Source organism: Lampris incognitus, chromosome 7 (assembly GCF_029633865.1).
Source record: "Lampris incognitus isolate fLamInc1 chromosome 7, fLamInc1.hap2, whole genome shotgun sequence".
Taxonomy (NCBI): domain Eukaryota; kingdom Metazoa; phylum Chordata; class Actinopteri; order Lampriformes; family Lampridae; genus Lampris; species Lampris incognitus.
Window position 1 is genome coordinate 25,413,978 of NC_079217.1, and position 26,890 is coordinate 25,440,867.

The following is a 26,890-nucleotide window of genomic DNA, read 5'->3' on the forward strand; positions in this document are numbered from 1 at the left end:
ATGCAGGACTCTGCAGAGCTGAAAAATACTGAAAAATAGTTTAAAAAAAACCTCAACTTCTCATGTATTTCCTCTATGTAGCAAAACAGGACAGTTATAAAGTTGGTTATGGACTTACTAATGACCAGAGGGGCATTCAAGACAAAGGTGATTGATGAAGTACATTCCTGCTGGACACAGACCAAGGTGTTTCTCCTCACTGATGCTGAGGTCTGCCCTCCCGTCAAACAATTCTTACATACATTACAAATTAAGGTTAGACAGAATGTAAAACTCTTAGTAAGTCAGTATGCTTTGCTTTGTTATCCACTTACAGATTCCATTTTATACTATGTAACTTGAAAATAGCCAATGACCATACCTGAAGTGACTACAGATTGCATCAGCAGGAGACAAATCCAGTTGACTGAAAAACAGAAAAAATATATTTCTGTCCACCGGCACATTATCATAGAATCCCCTATTAACTTCATCCTGATCCTTTGGTTTGGGTTTTTTTTTTTTCCCTGCAAGGCAGTTTGGTCTGTATGAGACTGTTTAGTTAGAGGGATGAAAGTGAGAAGTCCTCAGACACTGAAAGTGAAACATGGCCCTGAAATCTGATTCTTAGATCGCTCCCAGTCTGATAATGGTATGTAGGGAAGCTCTCCTGTAACTGTACCCTCTACTTTCATAATGTATGTGTGTGTGTGCAAAAGCTAACCCAGACATTCTTCCTGTTAATGAAATGGCTTAACCATTTGGGTTACAATTGTTTTATTCTTGCAAGGACAAATAAAATGTGTGCCAAACACATTTCCAAACACCACATTACTGTATTGAATAAAACAAAGTGAGGCCTGAGGTTACAGTGGATTGCTTAATCGCACAAGGCATTCTTTTGCCGATAATGTCTTAAAGATGACTTATTCTATTTTAGTGTGAAATGAATGTGGGTTGCTTCCTGTGTCTCCCAACTTTCGCAGTGGGTGAGATGTGAATGTGTGGGCGTGCACCTGCAGCTATGCATGTGCCACCCTCATCGGTCTTACTCTATCAAGCCAGGTGCAAATGTGTTATTTGCAGTACAAAGCTTGAGTCATATTCCGCTATTTGGAACTAGGAGTTAATGTATAAATTTTTACACAAAGATATATAATCCTTCATAATCATTTATCAATGCATATTACTGATAGAGCTATTGTCAAGAAGCCAGATGTAATGCCTGGAAAACTATAACTGTTCTCCACACTACACAACATCCTGTTCAACACCACTTCCTGTGCTCTTAAAGGGATGGCTACATAGCTACATCTCATGCAGGCACTAGAGTGCCTATTAGTTGAGATGCAGGTGTCACATACACCAGAAAGGCTCATGACTGAAAGATTTGAAAAGAAAAAAAAATAAGTAATACTTGAAGCCATGATGATAGTCTTGCTCCACTTTACACTGCTTCTTCTTTGGGTGACCAAAGGTAAAGTAATTTGTTCCTATGCACACAGACTTTACAATCAGGTTCTTCAAGATGAAACTTTACGAATTAGTACATCTTTACAAAACATTCCCTGTGTCTAATTTAATACTGTTTCAACATGCATTTTCCTGTAGACTGCTCTATGAAGCATGATTTTTATTTTTATTTTTTTGATTGCAGAATCCGTAACCTGTATGGATTCAGAGAGGCCTGTTGTGACCGTAAATGTGGCATTAGGGGAATCGCTTACACTGAACTGCACCTACAACTGCTCTGCTGGATTCGTACGTGGCTGTTGGAGGAGAGCGTTGGACAACTCTGACTGTCTAGGGACCACACACGGAGAATTTTGCACAGTATCTTTTCACTTGCTAAATGTATCAGTGGAAGATCTTAGGTATAACTACACTTGCTATACAGTGGAAACAGATGACAAGCAACTTCAACAAAAAACAGAGCACACTGTCTTACTACAGTTTAAAGGTAAGATGAAACCTATGCTGCATCTCTTTTTGGTTTCAACAAGTTTAGGAAATTACAGTTTGCTAGGGATTATACAGTAAAGTCAGAAGTAGACAACTCATAATTTGTTTCTTCAGCTCATACCAGGACCACAAGCCAGACGGTCACCCCTCTCCCTGAAACTCCAGCTGGTGAGTTTTGAAATTGATCAAGTAAATAACAAAATCCATCAAAATGACTGACATTTTTCTTTCTACATTTCTCAGTATCACTTCAAACATACCCACGAGACTCAGGAGAAGGTGAAGTGGCATCTTACAATGTGGTGGACTATAAATATGTTTCTTTGACACATTATCACAAACACAATGAACATTTCATAACTACAAATTACCCTTTCAGCCCATGTTGATTCCATCTTTGTCAATGCAACAGGGGAATTTACAGGAATAAAGGTGCTGGCAGCTGTAACTGTAGTTGTGGCCGTAGTCCTGGCAGTTTTGACTGTTTCCCTTTGTATGAACAGGAGCAGACAAAGCCGGAACGGTAAAGGTGATGATACAACATATTACAATTACAATGATACTTGGAAACTTAATCCTACTTTCAAATTAGGAAAATACAAACAGTGTGGTCATATTAATCTTGTAATGTGCATTTTAGGGCAGCCAGCTGTGCCCGATTCAGAGTAAGTAAAATATGTTTTATTAAATATTTGCAAAAGTCAATATTTAGTAACCAGGTTGTGTTTTAAGTGTATTTCAGGAAATCAGAATCAGTATACCTAAAATTCTTTACTCGTTATTCTTTCAGTGCATCAACAGCATCTCACGCTGTTTGTTCACCAACTAAGGGTAATCCTTTCACGTGGATAAAATTGTTTGGAATTTTGCAGAGATTTTAGATTTTAGATTTGACTTCATTCCAGCCAATCGAAAAAAACTTGATATTCCACAGGGTCGTCAGCAACACAAAGTGAACGAGTGACGGTGAGGCTTCCTACTCAAGGTAATCATGATCATATAATCATATCCTGATAAATGTTGTCACCGCATGATTTTTCAGCTCTTTGCACCACTGAGTCTAATGAGGCTGATAATTACGGTGTTTTTTTCCTTTGACCCAGATAACCAGAGTGATACCGAGGTTCCATATGCTGATATAATGATCGCTGTCCGAGGAGCCAGTACACCAGAACTCACTCAGATCTGTTACTTATCTCCTGACGATCAAAGTAAGGTAAGGGTCCTGACTGCAATGTCCTCTAGGACATATATCCATCCATCACTTTGATCTCAGAGTGATCCCAGATGAAAGCACAACTTTTTGTGACTTTAAAGTTCTCAAGGAGCATGTGTTAATTCAGGCTTAATTTTTAGTCTAGCTAAATCTATTAATTTGTTGCTTATGCAGATCTGTACATAAGCACACAATGAATGCACGGGTCCAATTATACCAAGGTATCAGCTGTGAGGGCAGAACATGTGTGTGACACACTACCCATGAGTGTTTTCTCCCCCCCCCCCCCCGCCCGCCCGCCCCCAAGAAGTGGAGAGAAGAGTCAAGACTTAGCCCTGCACCAAGATCCCACTTGCAGATGTCACGCTCCACTGACAGGCTGCATGTCCATTCCAGAGACATCACCCGAAAAATGAGCACCAGCTCTGAGTATGCAGTCATCACATACTCCTGACTGCAGGATGCCTCAGCTGAGGAGGGGATTTTTTTTAAGATTTTCTCACAATTGTTGGATATGTTTGACTTGTGTCATCTAATTTTGCCATTAACATGCATGTTGCGTATTGTGCTGACGTCTTGTATGTTTATTATACGTTTTGTCCTTTGTCAAGTTGGTTCCCCCAATAAAGTGAAATGGTTTGTAACTACCAAGTAAAGCGGAGCGCTTATTCAGTGCGTCCTCTCATGGGCCTCATCGGTTTCCGTAGTTATACCGGTATCATAGCAACAGGCATCAACAAAACTCCACTAACGGAAAAACAAAAGCTTGACAGGTACGTACGAAATACAGTTTATAGGCCTTCCTAGTTTCGGTTTATCACACTTTTATTAAAAACGTCTGTATAAATAATTCTGTCTTAGAGATAAAATTCATGGGCCAACAGTATACTACCAGTATATTAATAACAGATAGATGTGCGACTCCCAGACAATCTCAAGGAACTTCAAAAATCACCACTGTCGGCAAATCCAGCGCTTCCGACACAACATATTGGGGGACAAAATACGCTGGGGGAAAAATAACCATATTGTGGCAGGATGAGGAAAAACACAGCAGACGAAGGCGAAGCCCCTAGTGTCCGCCACTATATATATATATATATATATATATATATATATATATATATATATATATATATATATATATATATATATATATATATATATATATATATATATATCAGGCGGCGGGTGAGGCTGAGGATGGGGAAGGCTAGCATTTGACCAACTATCATACTTGTTTTAATTACCTGCTGCATGCCGTTCATAGCTCCCTTTCTGTTGCTGCTCACGCCAGTGTCGGCTTGGCAAAGCATGCAAAATGTATGAAATTCATCCTTGACACTTTTCACTATGAATTTATGTTCTTTACTCTACTCTGGAACTTGTATAGTTTTTCGTTCCAGCATTTTGACTGACTTTTACATAAAGCGTTTACACATTAAACCAACGAAATACAAGATCATTGATTTGACAGTTGCATCAGCCAATAGCCTGCAAAATAATTATATTAATGTAACCCGGTTATTATTTGGTTTGTGACCCGGTTATTATTTTAGTACAGTTGTATTGTATTCCGGGGGCAACCGCAGGAACCGACGTAGCCGGGACGTTAACCCGTTTCTCCCGCACCGGGAGCGACATCGCTAACCGCTCGTCCGACCTGTTATCCGAAGATTAACGTGTCTACTTATTCGTGTACGTTACACTACACCTCCCCTCCTTCGGGAAGCGCGTCCCCGCACGTCCGATGACCTCACGGTTTCACCATCCCACTTCTGATTCCAATGCAGCGAATTCGGGGGGGCGCGAACCTGCATCTCCCGCATCGCGGGCGACCACGTTAACCAGTCGACTTAAGGGTCCGACCCGTTAGCCAAGGGCTAACGTGTCTACTTATGCACGCACGTTACACTACCCCCCCTCCTTCGGGAAGCGCGTCCGCGCGCATCCCACTTCTCAATCAATCAGATCAATCAATCAGATTTTATTTGTATAGCACTTTTCATACAAACAAATGTAACACAAAGTGCTTCACACAATAAAACAATGAAATCAATAAAATCTCCCCCCTCACAAAAAATAAATAAATAAAAGTACAGGCAAATTCTAGAAAAGTACAAACAAATTTAAAACTGAGTTAGTGAAATAAATAAATAAAAGTGCCATAAACACTGATTAATTAAAAGTAACAACAGAGCAGAATATATAAAAATAGCAAAATATATAAAACACACACACACACACACACACACACACACACACACACACACACACACACACACACACACACACACACACACAATATGAATTTAGCTGTAGGCTGTTTTGAAAAGTCAGGTTTTTAACCTGCTTTTAAATGTGTCCAGTGTGGGGGCCTCTCTCAGGTCCTCAGGCAGGGTGTTCCATCTACTTGGCGGAGAGGCAGCCCAGCCCCATAAACAGCGATGGCCACTTCTGCTGCCAAGGTGTGGCAACAGTCAGGATTGCTGCCCCCCTTGTGTCTAAAAGGGAGAACCCCAGAGCGGAGAACAGGTCCAGGCCCATCAGGTTGGCCCCACGGCGTGCCACATGAAAAACTGCATTGGGCACCAGCTTGGTTCCATAGCGGACAGTCACTTGGAGAGAGCCAACCAGATCGATTTTGGAGTCACCATACCCACAGAGGACAGCTGAGGGTGCGGACAGTGGCAGTGAACCGAAAAATTGACTGTAGGTATCAACATTCAGGAGCGACACACTTGCACCGGTGTCCAACAGCAGGGGGATGCACACATCATTAATGTTGACTGTGCATGATTTGAATGGCCCAGAGCTCACCTTGTGAATGACGGCGGTTGAAGACTGGGGGGTGTGGCCCTCTGACCCAGCCGGGGAAGATCGACAGACGTTGGCAAAGTGATTGTGCTTACCGCAGCTACGGCATGTCTGGCCACGGGCAGGGCAGTTCTGAGCCCTTGAAACATGAGACCGAGACCCAGAGTTACCACAGGACTGTTGAGGGCGGGGCCGAGAACGCCGTCGTTGCAGTTGCAAGACGTCCCCAGTGGAGTCGGCGCCCGCCTCGCTCTGGTTGGGTTGCGTCCCGAGGGGCAGCCGTGAGTAGAGGGAGGAGTCGTTGGCAGCTTGACTGGAGGTGGCCACTTGCTGTGTATTTAGCATAGCAGCACACTCAGCTGCTCCCTCAACCTGTAGTGCGATGGTAATTGCTCTGGACAGCAGCAGATCGTCTTTTTCCAGCAGGAGAGTCTCACGCACCTTTGCGTTGTTGGTGTGTTCGATTAGCTGGTCGCGAACCATCTCGTCCTGAAGCGCGCCAAACTTGCATGAGCTAGCTAGCCCTCGCAAATTAGCTACGTACTGCCGCACAGACTCACCAGGCAGTTGGTGTCGCTGACGGCATATAAATCGCCGAAGGAGGGCACTCTGTGGAGCAGCGAAATGGGTGCTCATAAGTCCCACAGCGTCGTCAAAGCTTGTGACGTTCCCCAGAGTCCCGAGCACACGATGACCCTCTGCTCCCAAGCAGTGTAGCAACAGAGCCGTCTTCCTAGCCTGGCTCACGTCGTCGAGCCCTGAGGCGATGATGTAATTTTCAAAACTGTGTAGCCAGCGAGTCCATGGTACCGGAGGCTCGCCAGGTAATGCCAGGAAGGGGGCAGGTGGTGGGAGAGAGATATCAGCCATCCTCGTCGCCAATATTGTATTTTTAAATCACTTCAGGACACAGCGCTGTCGCTCGACACAACCTCTCCGTGGCATTCTTTATTTAGACCGACACAGCATCAAAGGCAGACCCGATCAAACAACCCAGAGCCCGCAGGCATCACCAATCGATCCCAGCACAATAGAACAGCACCAAATCAAATCCAGCACTGTCGATGTGTGCAGACATAACACTGTCCATGATTACACCCAAGATTTCTAGCTTCACCTTTGCACTCCAGATACAGAGAGCCGAGATGACAGAGAGCTTCTGACACCAACGCAACGAATTCGGGGGGAGGGGGCAGTCGGGAAACGTCACAGCCGGGACGCGAATCCGTATCTCCTGCACCGCAGGCGACAACGTCAACCAGTCGACTAAAGGATCCGACCCGTTAGCCAAGGGCTACCGAGCCTATTCATCCGTGATCGTTACATAGTAATTGAAATATGATTAAAATATGTTGAAATGTTCAATGTTATTTCAAATATGTATATATGATTATATATGTTTTATTTTACTTACCTGTTGTACGTAAGGCCAATCAGGAGTAAGGGGGAAGGGTCCCGGTGAAGGGAGGGGCAAGCGGTTGGAGAGAGGAAAAAAGAAGGGCGTTAGGGAGAGAAGCGGTGAGACGGTAGATTCGGTGCTTGTCAAGAGAACATAGTTGGAAAACGTAGCAAACGTCAGTCTTATGGTTTACAAGTTTAGTCGCACATTATTCGAAGGCGTAAGCTTTGAGTGTGATACTGGTGGATGTAAAGTGAGCGTCGGTTAGCTGTTACTGCGTCATTCTCCAGTTCACCGTAACTGTCGTTAGTCAGCTAGTTAGCTAAGCTAGCTGATGTAGTAGCCTTGTTGGCTAGTTCAGTGAACATGCGCAGCTACTAAAAGTAGACTGCAACGGAACCAGACACACCAGATAGCGGTTTGCACTGGGAATTCCACTGAAGGAAAAAACTGACAACGGCCCACCCTTCCAAAGCTCGGAATATGCAGACTTCGCTACATGCTTGGGTTTCAGGCATAGGAAGATAACTCCGATGTGGCCTCAGGCCAATGCTGAGGCTGAACACTTCATGCGTACCCTTGAAAAGACCATACGTGCGGCCCACGTTGAAGGTCGCCCATAGAAACAGACTCTGTACGCGTTCCTCCATAACTACCATGCCACACCTCACTGCTCAACTGGTATGGCACCTGCAGATGTGCTGTTCGGTAGGCCCCTCAGAATCAAGCTGCCTGAATCTCCTCTTCCCTTCCAGTCTCAGGCTAATGCAAAGCTACGACAAGCAGATGCAATGGCAAAGAACAGGATGAAACACAATGCTGACAGGATGTGTCATGCTGCTCCTTTGGCTGTGAAATTAGGCGACAGGGTCCTGTGTCGTCAAAAGAAGGAAGGGAAGCTATGCCCTGCTTACAATCCCCGCCCACAAGGGTCATCGCCATCAAAGGCTCCATGGTGACAGCCAAACACAATGACCGTGTCATCACCAGAAACTCATCCCACTTCAAGTTCCTCCCGGTGACTGAAAATCACCACTCTCAGCAATGTGGTTTGAAAGGCATGGACTGGACCGAAATCCACCCTGAAATAATCCCAGAACCCTTAGCCCCCAACCCCGCTGGGCCACAGTCACCTGCTCAGAGATACCCAGTCAGGATAAACAGAAGACCCCCGTCATACCTCACTGACTTTAAAGTGAATTGACTAAAAGGTATAATGCAAGAGAAAGTTTGAGTTGGACTGGTTAATAGTTATTGTTAAAAAAAATTAAGGAAAGGAGGGTTGTAATGTCCATGAGGGTTGTAATGTAACATGTTTAATAATGTTTCTGGTGTTGGTTTTTGATATTTATTCTGGTCACAAGGGGGGCGCTCTAGGGGGCGCTCTAAGTTAAGTGTTAAGCCCGGAAGTTGGAGAGTGAGGGAGGTGTGTTAGTAGTCATGGATAGCAGGTACACTAGCAGATGTACCATTGTCGTTATGCAGAAGTATCATTAAAGATTCCAAAACGCAGCTTCCTGATATTTGAGTTGTTATTTCAAAACTTTACAATAGTGAGAGAACCTAGGGCCTTGTCCTCTCTAGTCACGGGGTAAAAAGGGCTACATAAAATGTAGGCAACGCTGGGATAGTTTGGTTGTACAAAAAAAAGAAAAAAGAATCAGTTAAAAGTCAGGACAAATTAAAGTTGCATAAGGAAAAATGTAATTGGAGAAAATGGAAGGTAAAGCTGAGCTAGTGACGGAGTTTAAGGGCTGGTGTTGTGGTGAGGTTTTAGATGAGGCTCATCCACTTATGGTCCTCATCCCATCGCGCGACAGGTTTATGGTCCTGTGTGAATGTCGGGAGAAGTTAATGAAAGAGAATGTTCCTCCTGAAGTGCTGCTTACTGATGGTAAAGAGGCGTGACCTATAGTCATGTCCCTCCAGCAAGTCCTGGGTCTACCCCGGGGTCTCCTCCCAGTTGGCCATACCCGGTAAACCTCCAAAGGAAGGCACCCAGGAGGCATCCTTTATAAATTTATTTCAGATTTTTCCTTTTTTCTCCCAATTTAGTGGCCAATCGCTCCCTATTCTAGTTCAAACACCCACCCTCGTACTATATGTGTTCGCCAACTGCATCTAGCCAGCCGGCAGTCTCAAAAGAGACACCTCGCCACTTTGGTGACAAGGCGACTCCAGGCCAAACCACTGCTTTTTCCGACACAGAGACGCATTCATGTGACGAACACAAGCCGACTCTGTCCCCTCCCGAAGACAGCGTTGTCAATTATTGCTGCTTCATCGAATCCGGCCATAGTCGGATCTGACGAGACCGAGGCGCGAACCCCGGTCCCCAGTGGGCAACTGCATCGACACAAAGCCGATGCTTAGACCGCTACACCACTGCAGACTTCCCAGGAGACATCCTAATCAGATGCCCGAACCATCTAGCCTTGCTATATGCAAGGGTCCGTGACTGTACACTAAATAGCACTATATTTCTCTAATTGTTCCCTGTAACACAGACCCAGTTTAGCTAACGTTAGCTTTCTACCACCAGCTACTTCCAGTTGCCTATAGAGTTTAGCAGCTAATAGCTAGAATTGAAATAACCCCAACAGTTGAGCAAATACACACCGAACTTAGCTAACAGCAGCAAAGTTTATTAATAAACCTGTCTTACCTTTAAATGGTCCTCTAAAAATTCTCCATGTAGCATGGCGTTCTTTTGTGTCCATAGTTATTTTCATAATAAGTTGCTTGATTACTTTCCGAAAGAAATGTGGTTTTCAGACGCAGACTAAAGTAAATGGCTGGCTTCTGTGTGTGTTGTTAGGGTCATCTCATCAAAGGTCACGAGTACAATTCCACCAATCATGGACGTGATGTAAAATCATAACTATGTGAATTAAGTCATCATTACCACTACACTACTGTCATCTGACCAAATTCATGAAAAAAGTAATAGTCACAAATGAAAACTGTTTTTTTTTTTTTTACAAAACCTGACAATCTACAATCAGCCATTCAGAGGAACTCACGCCCACTACCAAAAAAAAAAAAGTTAACCCTTAACGTAGTTCTGTGTGTTGTGGCTACTACTACTATTGCTGTGCATCATGTCCAAAAGAAAAAATGGAAGTGATATCAGAGCATTTTTCACGAGGCAAAGATGTACTGTAAGTAACATGTGCCAGCTTAGCACAAATTTCCTATAATTTGCTTAACTTTCAAAATACCTTTGATAAGTTATCCAAATTTCAGGACTTACAGGCTAATTCTTTATTAATAGTTAAATGACAATTCACTGGCGAGGTCCATTTTAGTAGGTCTCTCGTGTTACCTAATGTTAGCGATGATATCCTAGCTTAGCTAAGCTATCTGCTTTTGTGTGGACCAACGCATTAACTTCAAACAGTTCAATGGGCCACTTCTCAATGACTGAACTGAAGCATATAATTCACTTCAACAATTTTCAACCCTTCAATTTCATTAAGTTGATCGTAGTTAATTGTCCTTATCTGACTGTGAGCACCAACGTTTGTGGAGTGGCTGAAGTGCAAATGATTCAACGCTATTAATTGGGCTAACATATCAAATTAGAAGTAGACTCTTTTCTAAGGATGCTTTATAAACATCAATGCAAGCAATTTGCTTTTACATAGAATAAAATATCAGGAAAATCACACAAAAGCTCAAGTTACCCGTGTCTGCTTTCCCTTAATCCATGATGCAACCAAACAAATCAACACATGGAGGAAGAAAGAAGCATTTTTTTCCCGTTAAGGTTCCGTTGATTTTCGATTTGAACTTGAATCTGTTAACAGGTCTCATTCATGCACTGCTGCATACCAAGTGCACAGCAGCGTCATAGGCGTGTAGAAGATAAGCGCTCAAGAATATTTTGTTTCGATTCAGATTTACCTGGATCATAGTGATTTTAGGTATCTCTTTTAATGACACGATTTGGACAAAGTTCGACTAACCAAAGGCTTGCAAAAAAAAAAAAGTGGGGACAAAATGGGCCATGACAAAAAGTGGTTGGGACATGTCCCCAGCGTCCCCAGCATAACTGACGCTTATGGGTAGAGCAGTTGTTGGGAGGTGCTGTAGCCTCAGATTTAATGTTGATCTCTGCCTAAGAGGGAGGAAAGCCAAACCGCCAACCTTTCTTGAGTTGTTGAAGGAGATATGTACATCATCATCATCATCATCATCAGGTCGAGTATCCTCAAATGGCTCTGACCCTCACATGCCACCCATCTCTATCCTGCATAGCAGCTGGAAGATCCTCGGATGGACATCCTGTGTCATCGACAGGTTGATTGATGTCGTTTCTTGCAGGCCTTCCCACATGTCTTCCCACGTTTGGGTGACCAAAGCAGAGTGTCGCTTACAAGTTCTTCCTTGCTCCTTCAGCAATGACCAGCAAATCGAACCCTTCATTCTCAGATAGTGTTTGAGATGATGGGTATATTGCCATAGAGACACTTCTTTGTAAGGTGCTTCTTCCAGGATACATTTAGTGCAGCACACAGCATTCTGGTGAAAGCCCCATCATATTTGGATTCAAGCTGTTTAGTGAGGGTCCAAGAAGATGATCCATAAGTGAGAACGGACTCAACTGTTGCTTGAAAAAAATCGTGCTTCAGTTTGTCTGGTAACATGGACCCCAAGCCTTTCCAATTCGAAGCTGCACATCTCTTTCAGTGGATTCGATGTTGCATTCCAAGTAAATGAATTCTGAGACAGATTTGATGTTATGACCATCTGATGAGAGATGATCCCTTCTTGGTTGTAGCCGATGAATTCAGTTTTCCTAGCATTGATGTGGAGGCCTACTTGTTTCGCTACATTTTCAAGACGGTGCAACATCAAGGTAGCATTCTGCACAGTCTTGAAAATGCAGTGAAACAAGTAGGCCTCCACATCAGTGCTAGGAAAACTGAATTCATCAGCTACAACCAAGAAGGAATCATCTCCTCATCAGATGGTCATAACATCGGTATGATACATACAGAGACTCTGTACAGATATGTACAGAGGAGGAATATGAGGTCTCAAGGAAAAAGCTCAGCACCGTTGTGCAGTATGTACATGCGATGCAAGAGGCTGACGTAAAGCAGGCTGAAATTCAGAGCTTGAAAGCCGAAATAAAAGAGCTGAAGTCCTTAGTTGCATCTGTGGCGACTAGGCCAGACCAGGCAATGCAGGAATGTGCTGAGAAAACATCCCTCAATGCATCTCTGCACAGTGAGCCCTGTCCTGACTGTAAGCTGGCAGCTTTGAAGAAGCAAATGAAGAGACTGCAGCAGAAAGTCGCAAATAGGGTGACTGAAACAGTGACTTTGTGTGCAGTCGCAACTGTTGACACTTCAAAACCCGTCTCCAGTTCCCCGCAAGGATCACCAAAGGGTGCAGAGGAGCATTCTCCTACCATTGTGGGGAGAGTGGGCATTTTGCAGGGAAGTGTCACAACCCTTAAAATCAGGCTAAGGTTATCAAGAAATGAATCCAGGCCCTGAAAGTGTCAAAAGACAAGCAGCAGGCAGGTGATGCCTCAGCTGGCGACCTGAACTGTGATGTAAAAAAAATGCCATTACCTTGCAGGAGAGTCCATGTATTCCTGAAAGTTTGGTCGGCCCACCTAGAACTACCATCCTGCACAAAGAGACAATTCCGTCAGAGTTTGATGAGACTAAGATCAACTTCTGCGACTCGCCTATATTAGAAGAATGGAAAAACCAACTTTATCAGAAACTGTCGCAAAGATCCCATGTCTGAGTAGGGTGTCGGATTAGCCAAAGGGGTGGAACACCAAATCCGGCTCTCCAACTCTTGACTGTTCCATGAAAGATCACGTCAACTGGCACCTGCAGACATTGAAAATGTGCAAAAGCATCTACAAGAGCTTCTGCAGAAACAGAGTTCTGAAGCCCCTATGCATCTCCAATAGTTGCCGTGAGGAAGAAAAACGGAACTATTAGGATGTGCATCAATTACAGGGTGTTGAATAGTCATACCATCCTGTGCCAATATACGACACCCTGCACTGATGATGCTCTGAACACCTTGACAGGAAGCCAATGGTTCTCCTCCCTTGACTTGAGAAGTGGCTATTATCAGATAGCCATATCTGAAGAAGACAAGGAGAAAATGGCATCTTATTTGCCCTTTAGGCTTCTGTGAGTTAGAGAGAATGCCACAGGCCATAAGTGGAGCCCCGGCAACCTTCCAGAGGTTAATGGAGAGGGCAGTAGGTGATATGAACTTGTGTCAGGTGTTAGTGTACCTCGACGACCTGATTGTCTTCAGGAGGTCTCTGGAAGAACATGAGGAAAGACTGCTCATGGGCCTAGACCATCTCGGAGAGGTTGGGCTGAAACTGTCTGTGGACAAGTGCCAAAACTTCTTGCCGAGGGTGAGGGCTAAGTATCTGGGACACATTGTGTCCACAGAGGGTGTTGAGCCAGACCCCGAAAAATAGAAGCAGTTACCAACTGGCCTCGACCGACCAACTTGAAGACCTTGCAATCCCTCTTTGGATTCTGCGGCTACTATCACTGTTTTATAGCCCATTATGCAGCCATTGTCCAACTACTGACAGAGCTCACAAAGGGCTATGCTCCAACTCAGAAGAGCAGGAAACATGCCCCAGATCATAGTAAAGTCTACCTGAAAGAGTCCGAGCCCTTCAGGAAGAGATGGGATCACTCTTGCACAGACGCATTTCACCAGATCATCCACTGCCTGATGCATGCACCTGTGCTGGAATTTGCAAATCCTCAGAGGCCTTATATCCTACACTTAGACGCCAGCTTAAAGGCACTTGGTGCAGTACTCTACCAGGAGTATCGATACGGTTTGCGACCAGTTGCCTTTGCAAGCAGAAAGCTGAGTGTATCTGAAAAATATTACCCGATCCACCAGTTGGGAGTTTTTAGCCCTAAAGTGGGGTGTGGTCGACAAACTGCATGATTATCTTTACGGGACGAGGTTCACAGTACATACAGATAAAAACCCTCTTACGTGCATGCTCTCCACAGCAAAGCTCAATGCAGTAGGGCACAGATGGTTAGCTGCCTTGTCCAGATACGAGTTCGATGTGCAGTGTCACCCAGGTTGACAAAATGTAGATGCTGACCTACTGTTGAGGGTCATGCCCGATGAGAACACGGATGAACTGAGTCAGAGCACACCTGACCAAGGGGGCTCCTTCACGCATGCCATCCATCACACTCTGCTGCACTACAGGGTCACACAGCACTCGACCGTGGGCATCTCCCCAGTCTCTCATGCTGGGCCGGAAGCTAAACATGCCCCTCAATAGGCTCCGCCCCTCTACACCCCAGGCACCTCCCTCTAAGGTCAGAGCCTCAGTCACCTGTCAGCAGGGGCGGATGAAGCAATGATTTGACCAGTCAAAATGAGCCAGGGTTCCAGATATCAACGCCTCAGACTGGGTCAGGGTCCGTAAGTCCCACAGGGACAATAAAATGGCCTCATACTGGTCCTCTCCTCTCCAAGTCACCCGTCAGCTGGGCCCAGCCACCTATCTCCTCATCGATGGCACTCGGATCACTGTAGCCACCTCCGGAAGGTACCAGCTCTGCCACACACAGCTGGTGACACACCCCAAACCATTCCCTCAGCATGGCAGGTGAACCCGGGGCCTCAGGCAGCCCCTACACAGGCCCCAGACATTCCTGGGCTTCAGCTGCCCCTGCCTTCTGCCTCCTCACCTCGGCCTGCTCAGCCTCAGCCTCATGCCTCCCTGCAACCTTTTCGCACACGTTCACGCCCTGGCCACCAAGAGAACTTTGTGTAAACTTTTCATGTTTGAAACCATGCGGAGGGAGGGGGGGATATTATGTCTGCACACTGGGTCATCAGTGCTGCATTTGGGTTAGCACTGTTCTATTGTGCTGCAATCGGTATGTGATGCCTTCATGGTTGTTCTTGAATTGATTGGTTGAGTCTGCTGTAAGGGGTTTTTTTTAAATGGAGAGTAAAACGAACGCTGTGTTGACACTGATACTGAGTCATGGTGTGATCCTTCAAACATAATACATGGGGTAAAGGAGCTACATTGACATTGAAAATAACTGTGAATCGTAAATACGCACTTTCAGAGTGCCTGCACACACCATTAGCTAGTCAAAACACAGACTTCCTTCAAAGTAGCCAACAAGACGCAATGTAACAAAGTGCACTTTAGCACTCTGAGAGGGAATTTACAAGCGCGCGTGATACTTATTCAGTACCATCAAAAAGAGGACAAATAGGCATCCGTCCAGATGTTATGCCAGGCAGAGAGCTGAAAAACCGAACTGTCCGTCCAAAAGCTGGACATATGGCCGTGTAGGGTGCACAATAGCCTGCAGTCAGGGGCAGCTTATCCTTCTTTAGCCCGAGTTACCCGCAACCCCTGATAGAAAACAATGTTCATTCTTGTCAAATAGTGTCATGACTCACCTCCATAAACACCTCTGATGTCTGTTGTCAGATCTAGGGAAAGATGGCGGCTCCTCTCTCCAATACTCACCTGCGTGTGCCCCATGGGTTTCGCGCCCTCCTGGAGGGGCTGGCGAGAGAGGTCCTGAGAGACCAACCTGAGGACATCCCCACCTATGCTGCTCTTCACTTTGAGGCTCTTCTCAAAGAACGAGAAAGTAATGAAAAACTTACTTTTTGAGCAGTCTTAACGAGCATAACCTATAACTGCGAACAACGTCACTGCGTAAGAACTCCTTGTTATGTGAAAACGTTTGTGTTTGCTTTTGTTCGCAGGGAGTGATGTGGACCCTGCCGAATGGGCTGCGAAACTTGAAGACAGATTTTACAACAACCATGTGTTCAAGGCTAGTGTTACATCACACAACTAATGTCAACCTAATTATAATCAATTTAGTTTTATTTGATTAAAAATACTCATTATACAAAATGGGTAGGTGCCAAATTGACTCTTTAGCTTATACAGCATTGGCTTATTTATTTGATGTGTACAAGCATACATATAAAGTGGTCATGAACTTGCTTGAGACATTCTTTTATGATTTTATCATGTGTTGTTGCTTTTATTTCTCACAGACCTGTCCCAAAAAAGAACCTGCAGCAGAGAAGTCCAGCAGCGAGTGAGTCTTACCTCATATGCACTATCAATGACAGGACTGGGAGGGCATGAAATGGAAGAAAGGGGCAGAGAGGAGTGAAAAGAAAGTAGAGACACCAATAAAAATTGATAATTTGTGTTATTTTTCATTAGTATTACTTATACAATAAGTGTATACTTGGAATTGTTTCGAATGAGATGCTATTCAACCTTTTTTTAGTTGCTCTCCTCTTAGGGCAAATAGAGCAAAAAAAATTTCAGCATAGTCTGAGAGCTATGCAAACATACACACTGACAATCATTCATCAAGTTGAGAAACTGGCAGATCATCCAAATGTCACAATAATAATGTGAATCAAAGGAACAGGACTGGAGGTTCAGATGCCATTAATTTGAAGTGAGGGAGCTACAAGGTTAGGATGAATCTAGAGTCTGTGTGACACCATCCCATTTATTTAAAAGAGGCCTCACAGGTCTTATGCAATGTTTGAAATGTTAAATTATTTTCCTCCTTTGCTTTGACTTAAACAATTTTTAGAGAAAAGTCATCTGAGTACCAAAGTGAAGATGAACCCAACCACCCAGTGCAGGTCTCTTCCACAACCATAAACCCTAATGCCTCTGAAGAGGTGTTGGAAACTGAAAGCAAAGGAAAAGAAGAAAAACAAAACCCCAGAGAGACAGATGTTATCTCAGTGAAGATGAATGTCTTGAGTGAAGAATCGGACAACCTATTTCCAGTTACAGATGCAAATAACGATGAACTGGACGGAACAGAGGAGAACCAAGACACAATGATAAATGTATCTGATCCATCTGACAGGGTGCTTGATGAAAATATTGGTAGACTAACTGAAACAAAAGATATATGTCAGTCCGAATTAGAGCCCACCGACTTTTCTTCATTTCGTTACAAATCAAATATAGATGTGTGTACCAAGGAGTTGGAAATGAAAAAAGACAAGGGAGAACCAACTTTTCAAAAGCATGAGGTCAATGTTGGTAGTGAGGAGATAAAAGACACAGCAAGAGAGGAGCAAAATACTATACTTGAAGAAGAAACCGAGGAACTCCCATATTCCGGGCTAGCAGATATGAATGTGTGTGCTGAGGGGCTTGGGATAACAACAGAGGAAACAATAATAGGGGCTGTGGTTGATGATGACCACAGCGATGTTCAAACCACTGAACAGGAAGATATAACATCATCAGAGATGACAGAAATAACTGTGCCATCATCATTGCTCCAAATTGGAGCCCACAAAGCTAAAATACATGAAATGGAAGATCAGGAAGAGGAAACACTGGAGGGAAAGAAAATAGAAACCAATTCTTGCTTTGGGGAAATACATGAGCCTTTACCCACCAAAGAAGATGCCTTTGAAGAGATGCCTCAATTGGAGGGTGATTTAGATAGTAATGTTGGTCAAAAGGAGGAAACTTTAGTTGAAATTAGCTTTGAGGATGTTCCTGAGGTTCAATCTAGCACTGTGGTAGAGGAGAAACAACCTAAGATGGAGAGTTTAGCTGCGTTGCAGACTGATTTATTAGAGATGCAGCCACTTCAAGAGTTTACAGGGGCAGAAAGAGGCCATATTATACATGGACATGATGAAAATGAGAGAGTAGAGAAGGAAGTCAAGACCAAAGGGGAGGAAATGAGCAATCAACAGGATGCTTCTTATATAGCGAAAGAGAGGGTAAACACAAGTGACACTCATTCAAATGATATAGAAGAAGAAGAAAAAAAGATACAGCCACTTCAAGAGTTTACAGGAGTAGCAAGAGACTATATTACACAGGGCCATGATGACACTGAGGGTATAGAGAAGAAAGTTAACCCCGAAGGGAAGGAAATGACCAGTCAGCAAGAGTTTTCTTATATAGTAAAAAAGAAGGTAGACACAAGTGACTCTCATTCAAGTGATACAGAAGAAGAAAAGAAGGGAAAGAGTGGGAAAAGCTCATCACACCAGCCCACCACTGACACAGTGGAGGAGAGCCCAGAGGATAAGACTTACGATGATACTGAAGATCAAGATAATGAACAAATAGTTGAGACTGACTTTAGCCAGAGTGAGGACTCCGAAATAGAGAGAACAACAAATGGGACAAACATTATTGAGAAGACAGACAATGGTGGAGAGGACAATGAGGATCCACAAATACAAGGTTTTAGTGGGATGGAGCAGAAATTAACTCATGAAGCTGGTCGCACAGAAATGAATATATCTCAAGCTAATGGAGCCGAGTGTGAAACTACGGAGGGGATTGCCGCGAGTCTGCCAGAGGAGTGGGAAATGAAAGCGAGATCACCTGCAGAGCTATGGTCAGAAGATACAAGTGGCAGGTCAAAGCAACAGGTCTCCAAAACAGGGCAACATGTGAAGGAAAAGAAGATTGATTCTGAGGGAAAATCAAAGGATGATGCAGTGAATGAAGAGTGTAGCGTCAGACCCACTCACAGTGCCGACTGGGGACAAAATGATGACAAAGTGGAGGAGAGCGGGCCACCAGGGTTGGTTAAAGACACCAAAGAGTCAAAAGGCAAAAGCAATGATGAGGTAAGAGCTTGGATAATATTCTCACTGCAGTGCGCTTAAGACCAGTAACACTAGTTAGACCAGATACAATACCTGTCTGTAAGTCAAGATATTATAGACCAATTTTTTTTCAGAATGAGGCATAATGTTGACTTGAGCAGATCTTTGCCATTGCACAAACTTGCAGTCGCTGACTCAGCTGATGTCGAGTCAGCTGATTGGTGGCTGTCATCACACAGTCCCTCTGACTGTTGATACCTAGAATGGCCAGCACACCTTGTAGACACAATAGAAAAATCTTCACATGACATTTTCAGACAGTAGTGTCCTCTGCTTGGCTGCAGCCTCCTCTGCTCCCATTCCTTCCTCAGGTAGCCTATATATAAGTAAACTCTTCAAGGACGTGTCCGATCATCAGTGCATCTTTCTCTCCACTAGACTCTCCAGAGACAGTTGATTGAAAACGCTCCCAAAAATAGTCAATTTCCTAGATGACTAGACTGGCCTACACTGTTGCGAACTTTTAATGTCATCCAAAAGACCACAGCCAAAAAAAAAAATGTCATGAGCGCAAAGTGCAGACACCAGTGTCAAACTCTAAAGTGATCCATGTGATTCAATAAAGTGCAGATATGTACTTGTGTGGGTGTCTGGACATGTATCCCCAGAGATGCTGTTTGTGGCCTTTTCTCCAGCATACATACAGTACATTCATAGACTATCACTGCACTGCTATTTTTCATGCTGTTTTCTAAATACTCTTGAGTGCCACCACAGCATCTGCAGATTGCAACTTAGTCCAATAATCTACCATTATAAAAGACTGATTGAACAATTTATCATGTGAATTAGCCCATAAAGATTTTTACTGCTGTCACAGTTAGCCCATTTGATTTGTCTGGACCAACATGGCTCCAAACACAAAGGGTGGGAGTGGAGGAAAGGGTATTAAGAATGTTACCATGGTAACCCCTCACCATCCTACTCTCTCTCTCTCGATGTCGTCATGATATTAATGGGAGATGGTGATTCTGATTGTTGCTAGGCACCATCTGCATCAGTACTCAACCTTAACAGCAATTTTTACCTTGACTGGTAGATAAAACTGCTGTTTTTCTTTTTTCCATATGCTTTTTGCATTTGATGCATTGTTGTTTATTGGTACAAGTTATTTTACCTGCAATGAAAATACTACTGAACTATATGTTGGCCAGCTACTCTAACAGTGGTGTTTTATACTTTTGCATCTGCACAAGGCCCCACCTGCATCGACAAGAACACAATGTGTCATCTTCTTAGATGAATACCATGTTAGATGCACTTGTGATTAGGCTAATGTGCCACTTGCAGATTAACTTTTTTTTTTTACTTGCAGACTAACTCACTATAAGACTGATGATAGTAAGACCGATTTTGATTTCAGAGTGACAAGCCGTCCTGTTTAGGGACAGACATGTCTTGATTGATACAGCAAGTCAGTGCAATGAAACCAGGCATAACATTTAAATTACAGATAATGCATTATAGTAATTGGTCTGTAACACATTAGGGGAGTGTTAATCTCAAAGATAATAATTCAGACCCATGGATATATTTTCTATTTTTCTCCCTCTTCGTCTTGCCTCTGAGGCGGGGAGAGGCGTGTGGGCGACTAGCTGGGATCAGAGACAGGGCTGTTAGCTCACTCAGGCTCTATCAATTCATAACACCTTGCAATGTAAATCATTCCAAGATATGCTTCATTTGATATCTATCAAAATTATCAGAAGCCTTTAAAAGTCAGCAATAATTTGTATTGTTATTGTTGATATATTCAATTGGCCAGCATTGAAATAGTATCACTGGTCAAGTGATTTGTTTTTTCTGTTGGGCTTACCATTATGAGACTCTACCATGCACATTTTGTTTTGATGCTCACTTAAAATAAAGTTCTTTTTTTTTAAATCTGTTATTGAGTGAATCACGCAGCACGGAAGACTTTTTCAGTTACTTTTCTTTAGTCTTTGCATTTTGCTTGATTGTGTGATGTAATGTGAACACAGTAGCGACCTTAATGAGACTGAAAAGATGGAACACATGGTGTTGAGTTTGCAGGAGGTCTCTCTCTCTCTCTCTCTCTCTCTCTATCTCTCTCTCTCGCTCTCGCTCTCGCTCTTGCTCGCTCTCTGTCCCTCTCTCTTCCTCCCTCTCTCGCTCAGTGTGTGAGCAGGCGTTTGTGAGCAAACAGTGAGGAGCCAGCGAGAGGCATCTGTATTGTACTTGAGACTCATGTAAGAGAGCTTTCAACATAGAAATTGAGGTGCAAGGCATAGTAAGTCAGCTCAACAGAAGTTATCTCTGGGTAGCAAGCCATGGATTGTCACAATGTAAGTAAAATCTCCAGATTAATCTTTTTCAGAATTAGTAATTGATTGACTAATTAAAGTCTTCACTGTTTTTTGTAAAAGTATATAAAGCTTTTTTTTTCCACTGTCAATCTGTTTACCAGGTACGGTAGTCCTGTGCACATCATTTAATTTGTGTGTTTTGGATTCACTCTCTCAAATTCCGTTTATGAATCTAACAGACAGGTAGCACAAGTTTTCCTAGCGAAAATAGCTACCAGGCATTTTTCTAGTAAAATTGCCATGGTATTTCTTTTCCACATCACAAAATTTCGTCAGCTCATTTAAAATTACATCAGAGCTTGCCTATGTACCCTGAAATGATAGTCCAAAAAAAAGGGGGGGCAAAGAAGTATAGCCAATAGCTGGTGCAGTCCAACAGCCCTGCTCTGTGCTGCTGCTATAAGTGAAGTGGATTCTGGCAGCTTACTGACAAGTCAGACAGAAAGGCTAATGAATGCTTGCTGTACAGGTGGGTGGTCACACTCCCACACTAGGCGGGTTTCACCAGAGAAAAGATGCGCTGCTTCACCAGGATAGTGGGATGACCGTGGGATCATTCTGTGAGCAGCCATTGTGTGAAACGTCAATTTGTTTTTAAAAGAGCATACAGGATGCTGCCAATATGCTTTCACTGAAAATTTTGAATTGGTGTTTACATAACTTGATGACAGCCATGTCACTATTCCACTGTCACTTCATGACAAGCCAAAATTTTTCTTCCACCCACCCCACATGCCTGCTATGGAATAGTGTGCACTGTATTTTCAGTGACTGACTGGGATATTGGTGCTGATCCCAGCACTTCTCTCACTGGTTATTCTTTTTTTTTTTCTGGGCCATTTGCTGGAGCATAGGAAGATGTTGCCATCTTCACTTAAAAGTTTTTGTTAAACCTTATTCCATATGTTCAGCACTGCCATAGTTAAACATCATGCACAACCTTAACATTAAGCAAACTCTAAACATTGTACACAGTCTTAACCTTAAAGATTTTTTTCTTTACTTTGTGATTTATACATGGAAAGAAGTCACACATCTGCACAGAAACAACGTTGCTTTCATTATTATATTCTGTCTTCAAATCTTATTCTTTCATTATCATCCATAGACCAGTTCAGATAATATCTACCAACCTAGTTATGTCACTTGTGCCTTTTCCTAATAGAGTTGTCTATCTAATCTGACTATCTACAGTAAATGCACCTCTTTGTATACTCCTATTCTGTGTGATTTTTTGGTAGATAATACATATGGAACAACTGCTGCACATTACGATTCTGTCTCAAAAAAGTGCCTGAGGCATGCAGTAAAAATGAAACAGAAAAGGGTATAAGCTTCCACACACTTACTCCATGTAAAGTTCAAACTTTATTCGCAAAGCATTTGGTCAGAAACCTTGGTCAGAGCATGGAACAAACCAATGTGTAGAAGACATATACATATAACCTCCCAAAGGGGGAGCGGACAACGGCAATGGTAGATGATACAGTGAACAACAAAAATGCATTGGTCTTCAGACATGTTTTCAACTGTTAACTTGTTGACAGGGTCACCTTCTCCATTTTTTTGGTAAGGACACGGTCTCTTCCTGCTTTAGTTTAGCAGTTGCAAGGGACACAAAACAGGACAAGAGAGTCTAAAGTTCTAAAGGAAGGTAGAACAACTTGGCACCTAGTACATCGCTCTCTCTCAGTCATGTACAGAAAAGCATTTTACATATGCATTCAATACAGTCTCCTGCCAGTGTTCCAAGGGAAATACCACCTGAAACGATGGTCTATTTTGTTGTTCTCCTGTGATGAGACCCTGTATTCTGGTGCTCTCATTAGGAGGAGTGCAGCAGACCCCAGGAGGAGGAGGAGGACATCATGGACATCCCCCTGGATGACCCCGAGGCCAACAAAGCCGCAGCCAAGATCCAGGCCGGATTCCGTGGCCACATGACCCGTAAGAAGATGAAGCCAGAGGACAAAACGGAGGGGGAGGAGGTGAGCAGCACTGGGGAGGTGCTCAACGGCAACCAGGGGGACACAGGTCAGTGATGTAGAACCAAGGGATAACACTAGGTGACATAATACCAGTAAAGAGGGCTTTGTGACTACTGATGCTAAGGTCATAGAGCCTTTAATAAGATGATACAACTACAGTGGAAGGCATAAGTTAAGTGATGGGTTAGTCATGATAAATACAGTTACTACATAGTCTTTACAAAGAAATACATTTAAGTGATGTAATGGAGGGAAAAAAGTATTTATAGAATAAGAAATTACCTCAGTGTCTTGTGAAACAGTACACAGCATAAGTGGATTAGATATCAACGTAGAGTAATTTGTTAAGGGTCATTATTTGATTTAAACAATTACGGGGCTTGGAAGATTTGGTTACCACAGCCTTTGTCAAAGTCTGATATAGTAGCATGATGCTAGAGCGCAAGTACATACTCCATTTAACAGCAAGAAAACCCATTTAGAACCAATACATTATTAAATACACTTAATAGCGCACCCCCACTAAGAGAATCCAAGTGGGACTAATGCGATACATAGACTGAATCATTTAATTACCCCATAGGCACGCCTGACAAGGGCTGGTCGAGACCTGCCTCAAGCGTTGATTAATGACTCTGCTGGTAGCTGTAGTGTTAAATCGATGGCTGTAATAAGTTCATATCAGTTCAGAGACGTCAACGCCTGTTAGATTTCATCAGTTCATGTTTTGTATTTACTCATCTTAAGACATACGTAACTTACTGTTTTCTTTTTTGTACATCTATGAAGAAAATTAACAGAACAGAAAACAGAAAAGAGAAAAATAACTCTTATCCCATACATTTTGCACTAGGTGCCAATGCCTTTGAGATGGCTTTAACAAATCAATCTACAATCCATATGAGCTGCAACATAGCTTTATCATCGTACTTATTCAAACCAAGGCCAACCATTGCTGAAGGGCACAATGCTTAAAGAGAACAAACATTCTCAAGTGGAACTCGTCACACAGGCTTATCCACCAACTCAACGCTGAAGTCACATTTTTGATGTGAAACTGATAGACCAATTGGGGGGGGGGGTGTTGTTTGAAAAGCAGGCAGAGAGGGCATTCTATTCTAAGCCTCAGCCAGAAGTTTCACCTTTTCCTGTACGACAAAGCATACTCTTCTCTTCTCGGAGGAAGGCCATAGCACGGCTCTACTTCACTCATTCCACCCAACCCAGTTGCTGGTTGCCTGCCATCCATATGTAGGGGATATATTTATAACTCCAGGTGTGTTAGATGGATTTCTCTAAGGGCCAGGCAGGATTAATGGACCTGTCGGACCAGAGCTGAGCCCAAGCTCCTCCCACTGGGGAAGACCCCCTTTCCACATCCAGTCACTGGAGTGGGTATATAAATTCATTAACCACCACTACCTGTCAAAATAAATTAAACCCTCAGTCTCATAGAACATGTTAATGGCTTTACTTTAAATACAGGATTCTATTTATGGGGTGACATATGCATCATTAAACACTTCATATGATCAGACAGTGAATTCTATGTTGCTAGTAGACTGTACGATTATTGCTATTTTTGACACCCTGAAGTGGATTTTTAGCACCATAGACCTGAAGTTTCACATTAATGCAACCTATTTATCGAGTTTATCCTCTTCCATCTTTTTTAGACACTGTACAATAGCATTTAGCTTGCGATGCAAGATTGTGTGCCGTGAAAATGTTTTCAAGGATACGCCATGCTAAGTATGCCTTGCCTACTTCTGTTTTTAGAGACAGGAGGATCGAGGGCAGTAGAGAGAGACGACACATCTGTGCCAGAGCAGTGACACCTCTGCCCTGACCTGGATGGAGAGACGGAGGGAAGGCAAGGTAGCGTGAGCTGGCTGTTGGGCACCACCTTTTTATCCCAGGAGTAACTTTCTCTGTATCACTGATCACCGCTAAAAAATTAACAGTCAGTCACACAGGTCTGAGAGTGTGCTATATGATATATCTGAACTCTAACACTCCTTCTCTGCTCCCCCAGCGGTCTCATCAGTATGGATATCTCTGACCCAGATTTTGCAACTCACTGCATGTACTTGTGAAACTTCTGGTAGTGCGCTAGTTTTTAGATGACAATCTGTGAATGTGAAAATGAATGTGCTCCAAATGCTAAACAGGGCTTACTTACATGGGTACAGTTCATACCATCTGTGTACAAATGTTGTATGCATCATGATTAATCTTTGCTTATGTGATGGCTTGTATGATTTTTTTTTCTTTTGTGTCTTGACTATTGTTAACCTTTTTTGCTTGCACATGACAATATCAAAACAAAGGTAGCTATTTATAAAGTATATGATATATGATATATCTTATCCATATTAACTTGTCACTTAGATTGTCACTTGTATCAGTTATCCTTTTGGTCACACACAGTTCACTTTTCACATTCTCCAACATTTTCTATAAATCTGATCTTCCAGAGCAGTAAGCATGCAGTTATTACACTTTTTTTTTGAGACACTCTTGGTAAAGCTTTATCCTATGAGAACTAGGGTTCGTAGTTGCAGTTCTTTTTTTTTTTTTATTTGGTTTGACCTGTGTGACACATCATAAAATCAGGTGTATGATATTCCATTGTCATTCTGTTAAGAATTTACAACAGTCAACATGATCATGCTTAAAAACTGATTGAATGGAGCCTTGTTGAACCTTGCTGTAGAGTCATGGCACTACTTTAATAAATTTATGTAATATGTATTGTAAAATGTCTGTTTTAAACTTTGCATCATTTCCACCATCTCTTGATTCTTGCAGCTGTTGATCAGTCAGTGGGTTTTGACCTTGTTTGTAACCAACTTTTCTACCTGGGAGCAGTGTGGTAAACAAATGAATCAACAAATAGATGGACTGCCCAGCCACCTGCTTTTCATCAATGGGGCTGTGAGTGATTACTGGGATTGCAACTCACGCTCAGCAGGATCCCACCACTAATGAACACCATACAGTCAGTAATTAGAATTTTCTCCTGCTTTATGTAGATCACAAATTAGTCAACCTAACATGCATCGTTATAGATTACTAAGTATTTTTCACAAATGCACTAATTCATTCAGGCCATCAAGTAATGGAATGAGCATTTCAAATCAAGACATAAGAATATACATATGCTGTTGCTCTATATAGGGAGAAAAAGAGAAATGGTGATAGAAAGAGAGGAGAGAGAGATTGTTTCCAAAAACAACATGACAAATGAACAGCCATCAACCAAAACTGTTCTTTCTTGCTCCATCACTGCAACATAAGCACCTCCGCTAATTAGAGAGGACAGGATTCCATGAAGCCAAAATAAATGGAGTTTTTTTTTCCCTCCCATGTGGCTGGTTAACAACAAGGCTATTTCTGACGCTTGTAAATAACTCATGCAACACACACAAAAATTCACATCCTTAACAGTTTTCTATCTGCTTGTCTAACCAGATGAGTCAAATCCAGCTTTCACAAATGGTGA

At 42.9% G+C, this 26,890-nt stretch overlaps 2 protein-coding genes across 5 annotated transcripts; both read left to right on the forward strand.

The window, feature by feature from the left end:
• The first annotated feature begins 1,407 nt into the window (after positions 1-1,407).
• On the forward strand, positions 1,408-3,772 carry LOC130116156 (uncharacterized). Its single transcript, XM_056284109.1, has 10 exons — positions 1,408-1,456; positions 1,637-1,939; positions 2,056-2,109; positions 2,185-2,220; positions 2,354-2,470; positions 2,582-2,606; positions 2,732-2,772; positions 2,876-2,926; positions 3,045-3,157; positions 3,465-3,772. Exons 1-10 carry the CDS (start codon positions 1,408-1,410, stop codon positions 3,609-3,611), a joined length of 936 nt encoding a protein of 311 aa, XP_056140084.1. The 3' UTR covers positions 3,612-3,772.
• Positions 3,773-21,226: 17,454 nt separating this feature from the next.
• spa17 (sperm autoantigenic protein 17) lies at positions 21,227-26,097 on the forward strand. Of its 4 annotated transcripts, none has more exons than XR_008810534.1 (4): positions 21,227-21,376; positions 23,227-23,385; positions 25,165-25,263; positions 25,421-26,097. XR_008810534.1 is itself a non-coding variant. In XM_056284028.1 (4 exons), the coding sequence occupies exons 1-3, from the start codon at positions 21,362-21,364 to the stop codon at positions 25,218-25,220; spliced, it is 276 nt and encodes a 91-aa protein (XP_056140003.1). In that variant the 5' UTR covers positions 21,227-21,361; the 3' UTR covers positions 25,221-25,263; positions 25,421-26,097. The 4 variants fall into 4 exon arrangements, 3 of the variants coding, with proteins under 3 accessions (XP_056140003.1, XP_056140002.1, XP_056140004.1); XM_056284028.1 differs by having other exon boundaries at positions 23,227-23,431; XM_056284027.1 differs by having other exon boundaries at positions 23,227-23,431; positions 25,165-26,097.
• The last annotated feature ends 793 nt before the right edge of the window (positions 26,098-26,890 follow it).